This window comes from Cyprinodon variegatus, unplaced genomic scaffold, assembly GCF_000732505.1.
Source record: "Cyprinodon variegatus isolate N-32 unplaced genomic scaffold, C_variegatus-1.0 Scaffold845, whole genome shotgun sequence".
Classification (NCBI taxonomy): domain Eukaryota; kingdom Metazoa; phylum Chordata; class Actinopteri; order Cyprinodontiformes; family Cyprinodontidae; genus Cyprinodon; species Cyprinodon variegatus.
The window spans coordinates 304,313-318,693 of NW_015151298.1; the positions used below are offsets into that span (position 1 = coordinate 304,313).

Genomic DNA, 14,381 nt, shown 5'->3' on the forward strand with positions numbered 1-14,381 from the left:
CAGGTTCCTGTCAGAAGTGCAGCCTCATGTCCTCATGCAGCTGCCTTCAGCATAGGCCTGCCCCCTGCTGGCCATGCAGTATAAAATTGAACAATGAGGCTGCTTCTGCATTCTTCCCACCTCAGTATCTATGTTTAGCGCTTTATCAGACCCCTCCAGCAACTTTTCTTTCAAAAAGGCAACTAGCCACAAATCTTTCTGCTTTTTCCTGTCTTGTTGGAGACTTTGGTGACAACACTGCACCAATCTCTTTGGGTTTACAGTCTTTAGTGAACAGTTAACGACCCCCTCCCTTCTCTGAAACACAGGGACTCCAATGCAGCAGCTGCAGCCTTTATCAGCAGTCAGAGAGCTCTCCTGTTTCCTCATTGAACGTCACGTTTGACGCTTCCTCTGATCCGATCCCCTGATATTTTTTATTACTTTAAAGGCCTCATTTTATATTGTTAGTTTTTGTTATTAATATCCAGATGAGTGATTAATAAAACATAATTCTGTCATGTGATAAACTGAGAACACTCATTTAATTACACTTAACATGGTCTTTATGTCTAGCCTTCTTTATTGATTCTAAAGTTTAGTGTATTTTGGATCATAATCATGTTGGAACAGTCAGTTCTCTCCAAGTTTCAACCAGGCAGCTGTGCATCTGAAGGCCAGTAAAACTGTTTATAATGATCCTCATTGCGCCTTGTATAGTGAGAGGTTTGGAATCCCAGAACCCAAAGTGATTATTGAGGACCTCCATACATTAAACAACTTTAGAAAAATTGTGAAGAAATAAGCCTTTGTTTTTTGTTATATAATTGTATTTTTAAATCTTACCAAATAGAATGAAACTAAGGGTTAGGAATGTTTGGTTATTTTAATGTAATGTTTATGATCCCATTTAGAATTTTGTAGACCATTATGAGGCTGCAAACCGTTTGCTTTCATTTTGTTCCCTCTGACAATGACAGAAATTACTCGGATTACTTATCTTGCTTAAAAAATAAATCCCCCCACCTTTAGGATTTATATAATCCTGACTACACACCGTAATAGATGCTGAAAGGGTTAAAGGAGGTAAATATTAGGGTTCAAGCACTGATCTTACAAAAACAACTACAAATGAAGTCAGCTAGTTGGAGAAAAGGAAACCAGCTTAGATCACATGATGCTGTACGTTTTAATCCTTCCATCCTGAAGAAGAGCCAAACTTAATTATGAAAAGTCAACAACCATTGCGATTCGTGCCTGTGGTCAAATAGAAACCCAATGGAAGAACATGGTTCTCCTACAGCAAGAAGTGATGCTAATCAATTTCCAGTCCTCTGCTGTGTCTCATTCAAGCTGTTGGCAATGTCAAGCCGGGCGAGTTGGACCCAGGTTCAACAGCCCTGCCGTGAAATACACTGAAGAAGCTCCAGGAGAAGGAAGAGAACTCGTCTCTCATTATCCTCTCCTTTTTTCTGCAGCCTCTACTCGCCCCTAAGAGTCAGCTGTCAATCACAACCTGTGGGGAAATGAAGTCAGCTGGAGCTTAGAACGCACACCATGCTGTCACAAGGCAGGAAGAAAGCGCCTACGGTTGGCCAACCTCGCTGCTGGTTGCAATTAAACTGCTGCATGGCAGCAAAGAGAGAAACCTGGGGCCACCTGAAGGTTAGCGAGGAACCCAATTACCAGCTTGTCATGTCCTGATAAGAAGGCAACAGCTCCGAGTCTCTTCCCAAAAAAGCTAAATACGAATGTTTGTGGTATTGCAATAATGTACTCTTCTAAATAGATAAATGAAACTTTGTTTTATTACTAATTCTGGTTCCAATAAACAGTGAAGATATGCATTCTCACTCAGAACTCAGAAATCAACAGTGTTGGATTAGAAAATTATAAAAATAGAACATTTACAAAAGGATATCTACAAGGACAACTAAGTGGCAGCATTTCTGCTTAATTCCAATGTTTTCTCTGAAAAGCAGTCAACATTAAAGATATTTCACAGTTTAAAAGGTATGATGGTTTTATTAAAGCAGACCTCAGGAGGGAAACGTGTGCTACACAGTAGTTTCATGTTTCCACAGGCCTGTTTTTATACAGACGCCATCACCGTTCCTTAAAGGCACTGCTTGTCCATTTTTCTTCAGCGTGCCGCCGCTTTGAGTGACCAGGTTAAGTCCGTACGACTTACTGTTCTGGCTTTCGGGTTCCGAACTGCCTGGCATTTGTACGGTGTCTTTACTGACAGCTGGCAATCCGGTTAGAACCGCCTGCTCTGCTTCTACGGTCACTGCCGTCCCGTTTCCGAGAACAGCGCCAGTTCTTTTCTCTGACAAGCGGGAGCGCCGCGGCAGGCTAGCGCTGTCGCTGCTGTCCTGCTGCAGCTGGCTCTGGTGGCGCTCCCTGTAGGCCATGTAGGCGGCACGTCGACTGTTGCGTGCGGCCATGTCATAGTAATGGTGCCGCCTGTTGGGGGCACTCTGCACACTGCCCTCTACACTTGTGGGCACATCGTGGGCGTACTCTCGCAGCACGGTCAGCCGACTCGCCCTGTGTGCTCGGGCTCTGTTCTTCTGATGCCTGCTTATGCTTCCATTAGCTGCTGGGGTGTGAATATTGCTGATCGGGCGGAACTGCACCTCCACCGGCGCCACGTGCATTTTTATTTCGTTGTCCAGCGAATGCTCGGTCAGACTGTTGTCTAGAACGGCTGTGCCGTTAGCCGCCGGCGGTGCAGAGGCAGCTTTGCACTGAGCAGCCTCTGCATGCAGGTTTGTCAGCTTGCTGCCATGCCCTGAGTTGCGCACACTTGGTGTGCTCCTGTTAGTGTGCGAGGAATCTGTACTGCTATGACCACATTTTGTGGAATCCCTGTCGACTTTAGTATCAGACGTTACCGTTGACATCACAGCGATGCCTGTTTGAGGGAGAAGGACCTCCTCCTGCGCAGAGTAAGGTCGCCTTCTGGAGCAAAACACCTGCGACCAAAATCTTCTCATGTCTTGTCTGTTGACACAGTGATGCACCACCATGAACGCCCCCAGTGCCAGAGCCGTCAGGCCGAACAGGCAGGTGAAAGCCATGTCGTAAGGGTGGTCCTGTGAAACAGCCATAGCGCCGAACACCCAGAGAGCTGAATAGAGCCCTAAAGCTCCCACTGCCCCGACCAGCTGGGCGGTGAAGGTGTGTTCGTTCTCCAGAGCAGAGAGCGGCATCGGGGCCGAACCTAAAGAGGACGCTGCCTCGTTCTGCTGATGCTGCGCGGTGAGGGGCTGGGAGTGGCTTCTGGGACCCTCTGGTCCAGCATCGCTGCTGACTGAAGCCAAATGTTGCTGCTCTTCACTCGACTCCTTCAGCTCGTAGCGTCGCTCAGGGTGTCGGCGCAGCTGCAGCAGGATGCTGAGGAAGTACATGCAGTCAACGAAGATGATAAATCCCGCTGGTCCGTAGAAGGCGCCGATACTCGGCTCCCAGGCCATCCAGCAACTAACAGATGAAGAAAAGAACTTTAGTTAGTTTCTATTCTAACAAATTCTAATAAAGCACAATAAAGCCTGGAAATGTAGCCAAAGAAAAATCTCAAACTTTAGCTTTAATAGGAATCAATTTAGATAATGCCACAGAAAACACATTTGTGTGCTTTTCTAAATGATTAAAATAAAAGTATGCATGTCAGAAGATAAACATAAACAGATCTCATAATTATCCAGCCATGGTGACTGATATGAACAGATGCTGCTACAGGGAACAGCAGCTGGTTGTCTGGAAGAACATATAAATATCAACACTCCATAATCACACCTTCAGGGAAAAACATTCACCTTCCCTTATAGAAATCTGCATTATTCTAGAAAAAAAAAATGAAAGTCTTTATTTTTCTATTAAGAAAAATAAATCCCCCTTTGAGAACTTGTGGATTGAAGCACTTCCAGATATAACGGCAGCATGTACATCAGGTCCTACTCACTATGGTGCATTTGTTTGGCTGCCGTAGTTTTTAATGTTGGCTGCAGCAGTTATTCCACACACAATGATGGGTATCCCTCCACCGATTAGGTAGAACCTTTAAAATAAAGCAAAAAAGTTTGTTTTCTCACACAAAAGGATAAACTTCTTTAAATCATGCATGCATTGACAACCCCTGGTTTTATTAGCAATCCTTTAACTTGCACAGTTTAAGTGTAAAATTTATTTTAGTTGTAAATTTTCTTTATGTTCTAATCAATAACATTTAATTTATGAAGAAAATATTGACTATTCTATTCATATGTGATGATTGGGCTTTAAGAAGATGGAGATTACTGACAGTTACGGGAAAGGGAAATACATCCTACTTACATAATTATCAAGACATGGAAAACAGTTAAACTCTGCACGTTTCAAGCCAGTGTCATAATTAAATGTCACTAACAAAATAAAGTTAGAAATTCAAACCTGAGCATCGGCCTTGGGGGCGGCGGCGGCTCATCCAACTCCTCGTAGCGTTTGGCTTTGCGTGTAATTTGCTTGTATATATTGCGTGCAGTCACGCCCACCCACAGGGCAGTAGAAAGAGTCGAATAGTGCAACAAAATGCCCACCTAAAGGAGATCGCATAGCAATGTCATCTATGGAATTTTAGCAAAAAAGTTCAAAGAATCTTAAACATAAATGGTAAAATTAATAATTTTTCTCAGTTGCTCATAATTATGATATTATTAAAACAGGATAATTCCACAATTACTAATTTAGAAGAAATCTAACCTTTTAATTTAAGCCTACATATTCCAGAAAACATCTAACACACATTTTCTTTTAAGACAGTCGACCATAAAAGCTTGAAGGAGAAACACCCCAAAGTTGAAGTTGGAAATATAAAGGGAAGAGCGTTTTATACTCACCGCCTGGCAGACACTGGCGTAACGTGTCTGATTGACGCCGCCTACAAAAACCCCACAAGTAAGGGAGATGTGGAAGCAGAGATTGACCAGCATGTGCCAAAACTTCCGACTCACTCGAACAGTCCTGCCGCCACCAGAAGTACAACAATTGGAAAAAAAAGGGACGACTTTGCTTAAATATTCCAGTTAAAACTTTTAAAAGTAGGAACCATAAAGTTCTATGAACTGTGTAGCTTGGTACATAAAAAGTAAACCTCACAGTGGTGTTTACCTGTATAGATATATATAACTGATAATAATTGCAAACAAGCAGAGCAGGAGGATGATACTTGTAGCATAGATGACTGGATGTAGAGGCTGGATGCTTGGAGAATGCTGCTCAACACTGGTGAGGTCCTGGAAGAGAGAAAAACAGAGAAGTCTCTATTTCAGTTTCTAACTTGTCCTAACTCTAATGACTAGTCCTGCAGCAATGTCTAATGACCACTAGATGGTGCAATCGCTGGATAATAAAAATATATGATTGACTCCTCTACATCTAAACAAGTACATTTAAAGCGGTATCTGATGAGCTGCCATACCATGAGCAGACCATAGTTGCCCAGAGCGTTGCAGGACATGGTGGTGAAGTTGTCCTGATTCTCCAGGATGCGGCAGCCCTCGCTTCTCCAGCCTCCCTGACCTCCTGCTAGGCTGGAATTCCATCGGGCAGCGACGGCGTGAGAGCCACGAGCCAACCTCCGCAGGGTGATGTTGATGGGGGTCCTCAGGGAACGCGGAGAGATACCCTCTGATGGCAAACATGTGTCAAAAGTTGGACATTTTATCACATATATATATATGATTTGAAAGGTTTCTTAAACTGTATGCAGGACTTGCCTATCTTTGCCATGATAACGGGGGTGACCACACTCCTCCTCCTCCATCCATCAGTCAGAAGAGAGGTATTCCCAGTCGACGGGAAAAACTTGCCGTTGCGGAAGCCCAGCAGGTAGAGCTTGTAGACGTTATCGTCTGTCTGCCCAGCCTGGTTAAAGAGAGACTGTGGAAGCTGCAGCGAAGCCTCCACCACGGTGCTCTGTTTGGAAACAGAGATTTCTAATGAAACAAACCCTGTTCTGGTAATCTATATCAACTAGAAACTATGTGTCTTTTTGTTGGAAGCTGACCTTGTAGAAAACCGTGGAGAAGGCGCCGGTGGTGTTACATTTGAACGTGAGCTGGCGGCTCTGGAAAAGCATGCAGGTCATGCCATTCCAGTCGCTGACTCTGATTATTTGGGCCTCAAGCGCGATGTTTGGGGACGTCTAACAAGACAAGGTAGAAAAATGTAATATTTGATTCCGTCATCAGAAATCTCCTAAATTCTTGTTAATGAGACTCACCAGGGAGAAGGGTTGTGCCGTGGCCAGGCGACTGACGGCTATTCTCTGCAGGCAGGCGATGATGCGGGTGCATGCCAAGGCTTCACGCTGGGCCATCAACAGCACTCTCTCATCAGCCAACATCAGGTTACTGGCCATGCTGACCATTACCTCACCAAGCTGGGCAACGGGAGAGTGGTCAAAATAAAGGAATATAGTCACACTTTTATCCAAAATACAAACAAACTGGAATTTTATCCCAATTAAAAAAGAAGGTAGGGGTTGACCTTCCAGGAAAACAAACCCTTAGCATATAGCTATATCCATCTATATTTTTGACAGAACCTAAATCAATAGAAAAAGCCTATTGTTTAAAACAATTTTATAAGATAAGTTTAAGATTTTTTTTATGTCAAATGTATTAAACTTCCAGACATAAAAAATAATGCAAGAGACAGAAAAATTAAGACAAAAAAAAAAGTTAAAAAGTAATAAAGGTCAAACCCATTAAAAATGAAGACGCTTATCACGGTTTATAACTCCAGCTGCTTAAAAAAAAAGAAGAATCTCTTCTTTGGCAACTTACAACCTTAAACTTCTCCACAAACTCGGTGAACTTCTCAATCATATCAGCAATGAAGATAATGTCCATCTTGTCTGACAAGTTGGCAGCATCGATGGTGTAAACCAAAAGGCTTTGAGCTTTGTGCACAACGTTGCTCTCGTTTAGAGGCATCTGCCAGAAAGACACAAAGAGATTGAATCTAATATTTATAGAAAAAGAGGAGAGAAATAATAATAAAAAAAGCAGTAAAATACCAACCTGATTGAAGAGGTAGAGATACCTTGTGACCTCTTTCTGAAACTGACACTGGGAGTAGTCCTCCTCCCCCCACAGCCCCTCTGGACTGCAGTAACGCCACGCCTGTCGCTCCTCCCCCAGGATGCCTGTGTTGGCACGTGCACTAGACAGCGATGAGCTACATGACAGGTAGGCTTTTATTCCTGCCAGAGTGCGGGGCCACCTGCAGGAATTCAGAATTTCACTGGTCTGTGAACCATCTTTTCCAACCATCATTCTGAGGTGAACTATACAGCTGCACTTATAGGTTCAGCCACCAGGTTGTGCTGCTGACAAACTAACAAAGAGCACATCTAACAAAATGTTAATGCTGTGATATAAATGCACTGAAATGTACTGTGAATCTTGAATAACCTCCTTCAAAAAATGCCAGAGCTCCTGACTTTGAATGAATCATCTAAACTGTTTCTTTTAAAGAAGGAACTTATTTACAACATACAATGATAACCATTTTTAAAAAGAAAAGGCTGCATGACCAAACTTCAAAAGGATTTCCTCTAATACACAGAATAAAGTAAGATTTACTTTGACCACAAGCCGTCTGAATCAATCCACAGGCTTCTGTTCATGCTAGATCTTTGACAGCTATAGTATCGACCATCTAAAAATCATTGGTCTTTGCTGAAAATCTAAAATAGGGTCAAATTGGAATCTAAATGTTAGTTTGCTTTATGCTTTAAAAATCTTTAAGGATAGCTTACAGAGATCAATACGGGAACAATTGGCTGTGATTTCATTGTTTATCGTTATCGTCATAAGTTTCCAGTCATGATAAGAATTTAATTCAAAGTCTAAACCATAAATTAGAATCGATTATTTAAAGTTACAGAAACAGAATGAATTGTCAGATTTTTTTAAACTATTTTTGTTCTTCACTTTTCTTTTTTTTTTTCCCCCCAATGGTGCATTGAAATTTATATAAGTATATGATAAAATGTGGTTACTAGGAGATATTTAGTGATAGAATTGATACTTGTTATGTAACTGTTGTTCTGAAGAGCCTGAATTTAAAGGTTTATATTCTAGTATTACATTATTATAGTGGGGCTGACTGCTGTGGTCGGCAGAAACAGCAGTATAGAAATAATGGGGTTAGTTTAGTCATCACTTTTATCATAATACGGTTTTAAGTACATATCGCCCAGCCCTACTAGCTGTGTCAGAGTCCGGTTACTGGAGCGGCTCAGTGTGAACCTATTCAGGATCCAGAAACTATGATCAACAGGTCAGGAACCACAGATCCAATTCAAACCCTTTAGGCAGAAACCAAAAACGAAGGAGGTTTGTGAATGTGAGATTTATCTTTGAGCTGTTACTCATCAATAAGATTTGACAACAATTAGGTTTTTATGAATGTTTTTTTTTTTTTTTTCAATCTTATGCAGACCAATAAAAAGGAAAACAATTTATAGGCTTTTACAGATTTTAAGGACTATATGAACTTTAGATATTCTTAACTTTATGTCACACCTTAATTCTCCGTAGATCTATCGATGAATAGAAGTAGTTGAGAAGTGGTTCAGAGATTTTTGCAAACTGTGTGAATCTAAAATATTTTGTCATCAATCTTTATTGAGCTGCTAAGACTTGCTTATTGTTCAAAGTACCTTTTAGTCCAATAAGTGCTTTTTTAAGCATGCAAAGATTCCAAAATAACTTTATTAGCCTATAAGAGGATAATTAAATGATGCATCTTATTTAACTTGGTTCTGTTGTAGATGATTTATATAGTTAACATTTCAGTATCTGCTGCTACTAATTAAAGCAAACAAGTGCAAAGAATTCCTAAAGGGTGTTGGAATCAAATATAACATTATCAGAATCAAGTTGGTCAGTGGCTTGTTCTGAGTCTTTTTCTACATGTACCTGAACTCCCCCCTGTTGTTGGAAACCCGTTCAGGAGCACAGTACTTAGCAGAACTTTGCAGAACCACAATGTGCACGGTCCTGGTCGTGTTTCCTCGGCTCGTCCGTACCCGACATTCCCAATTCCCCATAAACCCGGGCTGGATGTTAGAGATGGTCAAGGCACTGATGGGAAAATTGGAAATAAAAGATTAGATTCCAGATATTAATTTTAACTCAGGCAAATGTAGAAGTGAGTGTTACCTGGAAATGAGTGAGCAGTTCTGCACGATGCGCTTCTCTATGAAAATGCCCTGAGTGGCATCTGGTTTAACCATTCGGCCGTTCTGGTACCAGAGTACCTGCATGTCTTCGGAAACAAGGGAAGCCTGACACTGGAAGGGGAGGCTGTCTCCCTGAAAGACGACCTGACGTTGGGACGGGGTTAGGTGGAAGGAGGGCAGCTCGAGGGGAGCATCTGAAAAAGAAGCCAAACAGGAAATTGGTTTTATTTTGAAAGGCTTTTAGAAATTTCTTGGTTTATTTCCCCCCCCAAGCTTGTCTAGAATAAAAAAAAAAAAAGGTAGGGATCCTTGTTTGAATGGTTTTATTCTCCCTAGTTCAGAAAAAAAGAAAAGAAAAAAAGAGAATATTAAGCTGAATTCCTTTATATTCAGGGCTACTTTCAATTCATGATGAAAAGAAGTTCCCTGTAAATCTGTGTCACGTGTTTTATAATCCCAGAAGGAGAGGAGACCTGAAATAACATGAGAAGGTCCAAACAAAGGCAGGGCCGGCCTGGGCAGGCTTGTTCTTATCTGCTATGTCAGTGGCAAGCTCAAGTTCCCCAAACATGGGCCATTCTGGTAGAAATGCACACAAAGGACTATTTTGTCAGTTAAATTGCTGCCTCTACTTAAACGCACAGCTAAAAGGATCAGAACAAGCTTCAACGCCAAGGTTTGAAAGCAGAAAACTGCTTTAAACAGTCACGTCACGTGACTGAAAGGTCAAAGCCATTCCCTAAAAAGTCGAGATGCAGGAACCAAGTTATCTTATGTCAGGCATCAACATGTCATGGGGAAAATTAATTAGTTATTCTGCAGTCCCTTCAGCACAGGAACAGGATGTAGCTAAACAGTCCTTTAAACCTTCTTAAGGATAATGAGTTATCTGATCAAAAGTTAAAGACCATCAAATTTAACAGCTTATATCTTCAAAAGCAGGAGGATTCACTATAACACCATCCTGTGCGTTCTTTCATTCTAAATCTAACAGAGAACATTTGGGGTTGGATGGTAAGTAAATTTTAAAAAATAGACACCAGTTCCAGACACTGAATGCCAGATTCCGCCATAGAAAGACCAACATCAAGGATGCTGAAACTCATTTTCGAGGTGATTAACAAGAACAGTGCAGCTACTCATTACTGGGTCCTTTGAACAGTTTGTTTCCATTTTAACAAGTTTTTGTGGCTCTTTTTATTTTATTTTTAGATATAACCTCAAATCTTCAATCAGATGCCGAATAGCCTATTTTAGTTTAATGGTTTTTGCAATAAATTGCCTACTCTTATTTTTCCGTCTCTTTTTTTGCATTCGGAGGCTCTAAGAGGGTCCCATTCAGGCAAAGCTGGGGTTGGTTCTATATACCGTAACAAGCTTCCTTGTCTGTTAGGGGTCCCATCATGAAGAAGTGGCTCCAAAACAGACTATACATAAGCTTGAAGCTATTTAATTTATTAAGGATTTTACAGGTTTATTATTTTTGTTTTTTGCTGTGTTAATATTTTACATCCTATTTCTTTCTGCCCTCTATAGCAGAATGGCAGCACTAGCATGGCATATTTATTACACAGCTTTTTCAGGGGGTTTAATCTTTACAATTACGTTTTTGTTTTGTTTTTTGTGGATATTTTATTCAACTTTGTGTGAACGAAGCCTTACAACAAACAGTGCAAAATATAAATTATATTTTCCTCGACATATGACAATTTTTCCACTGGTCTTATAGTTTTGATCAGGAGAACATATAGTTAAATAGCAAAGAAAAGCTGATGTTAGGGTGAGTTTTTCTTTAAAGAACAAAGATCATCTTCAAGATCTAGTTCTCAAACCAGAGACTTCTCTATTTGGACTTTGCAAACAGCACTAAATAAGATATTACAAGGTTGAAGCAGAAATTATCTTCAGGCTCTGCTGGCATTCAAACCACGGTTGGTGATGTGGAGATGATGCTGAAGGCATAAATCTGAACCAAGGCTCCTCATGTGTGCAGTGATGACTGCGTCCTTCATTACAGATTTTACATTAATTTTGATTCTACTTATAATGGGCTTCTAAATCTAAATAAGAAGATCATAGTCCTGCAATGCGCTATGATCAAAATAATTAAAAAAGATCCCAAAAGCAAAATAATTCAGTTCAGTTTACAATACGGGACAACAGACTAGAAAGGAGGAGCCAAGAAAGCAAGAAAGGAGGGGCTGTGATTGTATCAACAAAAACAGTCTGTGCCTTTACCGCATGTGAGGAGCTCAGGCCTCAGCGAGGTTATGAGCTGACCCTGGAGTGACTGAGGGTAGGAACACTTTGTGTTCTTCACAGAAAGGTTCCGCTCTTTAATCCAACGCAACAGCCACAAAAGGTTGCAGTCACAGAGGAGGTAAGGTGTCTGAAACTCCCTGAAATGAGAAAGAAGCCTCATGACAAATAATGCAACTTATCCACAAATAAATTAATCTGAAGTTGATCCATCTTATTGGTCAAAGTGGCAATTTTCTTAAAAACAGAGTTTTATCAAGAGGATCTTTCCATAAGATCAATGGTTATTTTATTTTATTTTTTTTTTACAATTTCCTGAAAATAAAAAGTACATTTTTATTTCTTGTGCCAGCTGCATTAACTACTGAATAAAAAACGAAAAAATCTCACAAATTGTTAAAATACGACATAAACATTTTGAGTATTTGCCATATTTCAATACAATTGACAGTAACAGTTTTATAGCTCTCTCACGTAATCCAAAAAATCTCCAATTCTCCAAAGAATCTCCTAAAACGCTGGCATACGCTGAACTTTCTATACATTTTTTTTTAATTTTGGGTATACATAGCGTATTTATAACAAGTCCCAAACTTATGTCCAACAACAACCTAACTTATGTATAATGCATGACAGCATACTGATGCACATCATTCCATGGGCATTATGAAGCATCAGTTAAAAGAGTTCTGGTCTGCATAAAAAGATGTCCAAAGATGCCCGCCCCCCCAAAAAAAAGAAGAAATAAAAAGAAAGAAGGTTTGCAGATTTAGCATCATGTCTGCTAGGAAGCTTGTTGGTCGTGGGCGTGAGAGCAGGGAGGATCCATCACACTCAACTTCTCACTCACCCTATGATGGGAATCAAGTCTGGAGGAGAAGTTACAGTTTCCTCCTGCGAATCTGCCTTCATACCACAATGCTGTCAATACTTCATTATAGAGTAGCTCTAAGTTAGAAACAAATTCAACGGTCGTCTGGAACACGTCAAAGTTGAAGATAAGTTCTTGATAAGTTACGCACAAGCTACTCATAGGTTTTGGATAAGCTGGACGCCCCGACTTATGAGTAACTTAGACTTAACGTATGTCAATTAGCAGATAACTTGCTCAAAATTTCTCAACGAACTTGCCGTATGTCGACATGTTTCAGCGTGATCATAACTTATACAAAACCCACCCATAACTTAGCCAACGTATGCCGTTTTTGCCAGATTTTTCTTACGTCAGGCATACGCTGGTCTAAATCTTCAAGGTGTGACAGGGGCTTAAGCAAGTTTTAAATGGGTGGTTCCAGTCAAACATGCCAATTGCCAGAATTTCTATGAAGTTACGAATGTTTTAGAAAGTGCCCTTCACTTTTCTGTCATCATATTTTTGCCTTTTGTACACAGCATAGAAGTTGGCGATGCTCCACCATTCAGCACAGCTAAATGGGCGCTATTTAGGCAATAACTTAAGTTTATCTAGTGTTAATATTTACAACCAGAAACACATAAAGTGAATTCTGCATCTTTATCAGAAATAAACAGTATAACCTGGACTGGTCTCTGGACTAACTCATGTTTATGCTCTAGCATGCCTCAGCCCCATATCAGTGAAGCTTCACTCAAGAATGAAGAGCAGGGCCCTCTACAGGACGATAGCAACACTACAACAGTGAACGAAGTTCCATCAAAACAGATGTAATCAGTCAATTGGATGGGACAAATCTTAATGTATAAAACCATTATACAACAATCAATTGTAAGCTGATTAGTTGTTTTTGACCCTAATGTAACAAAATTTAGACCACATTTACATTTGAGGGAATGGATGAGGTAAACGGCTGTAGACCATTTCCTTATTATACTTACAGTGCCTTCAGAGACACCAGCCTGTCAAACGTTCCCTGAGCCAATGAGGAGAACAAGTTTCCTGAAAGGTTTCTGCAGAAAGACACATTGTTAATGTCTATACTTCACTTATTCCACTTAATATATTTTAGAAGAACAAACAAGACTCACAGTCGACTCAGGCTGTCCAGGCCCTTGAAGATGTCTCCATTTAGACAGCTAATGCTGTTGTTAAACAGGTCCCTGGAAAAGATTCAAAAGAAAAAAGAAAAACAGATTCCTTGATTATCGTAAAAGTGGAGAAAAGATTGTATTTAAAAAGTTAGAATGTCAGGCATAGCCAACAGGTCGGGGCAGGGAGCTCAAAAATTCAGCAGACAGGTTTACAACTTCCAAGATGGCATTAGATAATGTCTATGTGGGCCTCGGGGGGGAGTTGAAACTTTAAAGGCAGAGTGGCACAGTGGGAGATGATTAATCACCGACTATTAATGTCAAACACATCAAAAGTGTCTGTTTTCTTCAACTCTGGATGTGACCTGACATGACATCTGTGGAAAAACATCAAAGAGAAATGCCCAACACACCTCACGCCTCCCAGGAGGAGCACCTGATGATTCTAGCCACGAAAATTCAAGAAGATGAATGTTGCTGCCGTCAGTTACTTCATTCTCCATCATATAGCAGTGCAAGGACAGCCAACAAGGCTCCGACTGTTTTAAACACTGCCAACTTGTAGTACAGTCATATCTACAGCAACAGTGTGTGTGTAAAAACATCTACATACCATACTTTAGAAATGTTTACATGAAAATCCAAGTTTAGAATTTATACCTCATTGATCTGGCATCTGATCCGACAGGTTCTATGACCTTCATAGCAATTAAAACATGATGAAATGAAAGGGACAAAACTCAGGATTCTCCACGTCTGTGTCTCGGATTGTCTGACAAAGATAGATCAAGGGTCTACTCTGGCAGTTTGGCTGGAATGTCATGAGACAAGGCATAATATACAGAGGCAAAGTTAAACAAATTTCAGAGGAAAATGCACACTAGAGAGGTCAAACCTCAAA

General features: G+C 40.7%; 1 protein-coding gene across 1 annotated transcript; it reads right to left on the reverse strand.

Annotated features, from left to right (window-relative positions):
* Positions 1 to 918: 918 nt before the first annotated feature.
* On the reverse strand, positions 919 to 14,145 carry adgra3 (adhesion G protein-coupled receptor A3). The gene is made up of 17 exons (XM_015397242.1): positions 14,141 to 14,145; positions 13,478 to 13,549; positions 13,328 to 13,399; positions 11,453 to 11,613; positions 9,195 to 9,408; positions 8,952 to 9,116; positions 7,047 to 7,248; positions 6,810 to 6,959; positions 6,245 to 6,403; positions 6,029 to 6,166; positions 5,739 to 5,937; positions 5,441 to 5,649; positions 5,131 to 5,255; positions 4,860 to 4,983; positions 4,414 to 4,559; positions 3,947 to 4,042; positions 919 to 3,465 (listed from the first exon to the last, which is right to left on the reverse strand). Exons 1-17 carry the CDS (start codon positions 14,143 to 14,145, stop codon positions 2,037 to 2,039), a joined length of 3,666 nt encoding a protein of 1,221 aa, XP_015252728.1. The 3' UTR covers positions 919 to 2,036.
* Positions 14,146 to 14,381: the final 236 nt, after the last annotated feature.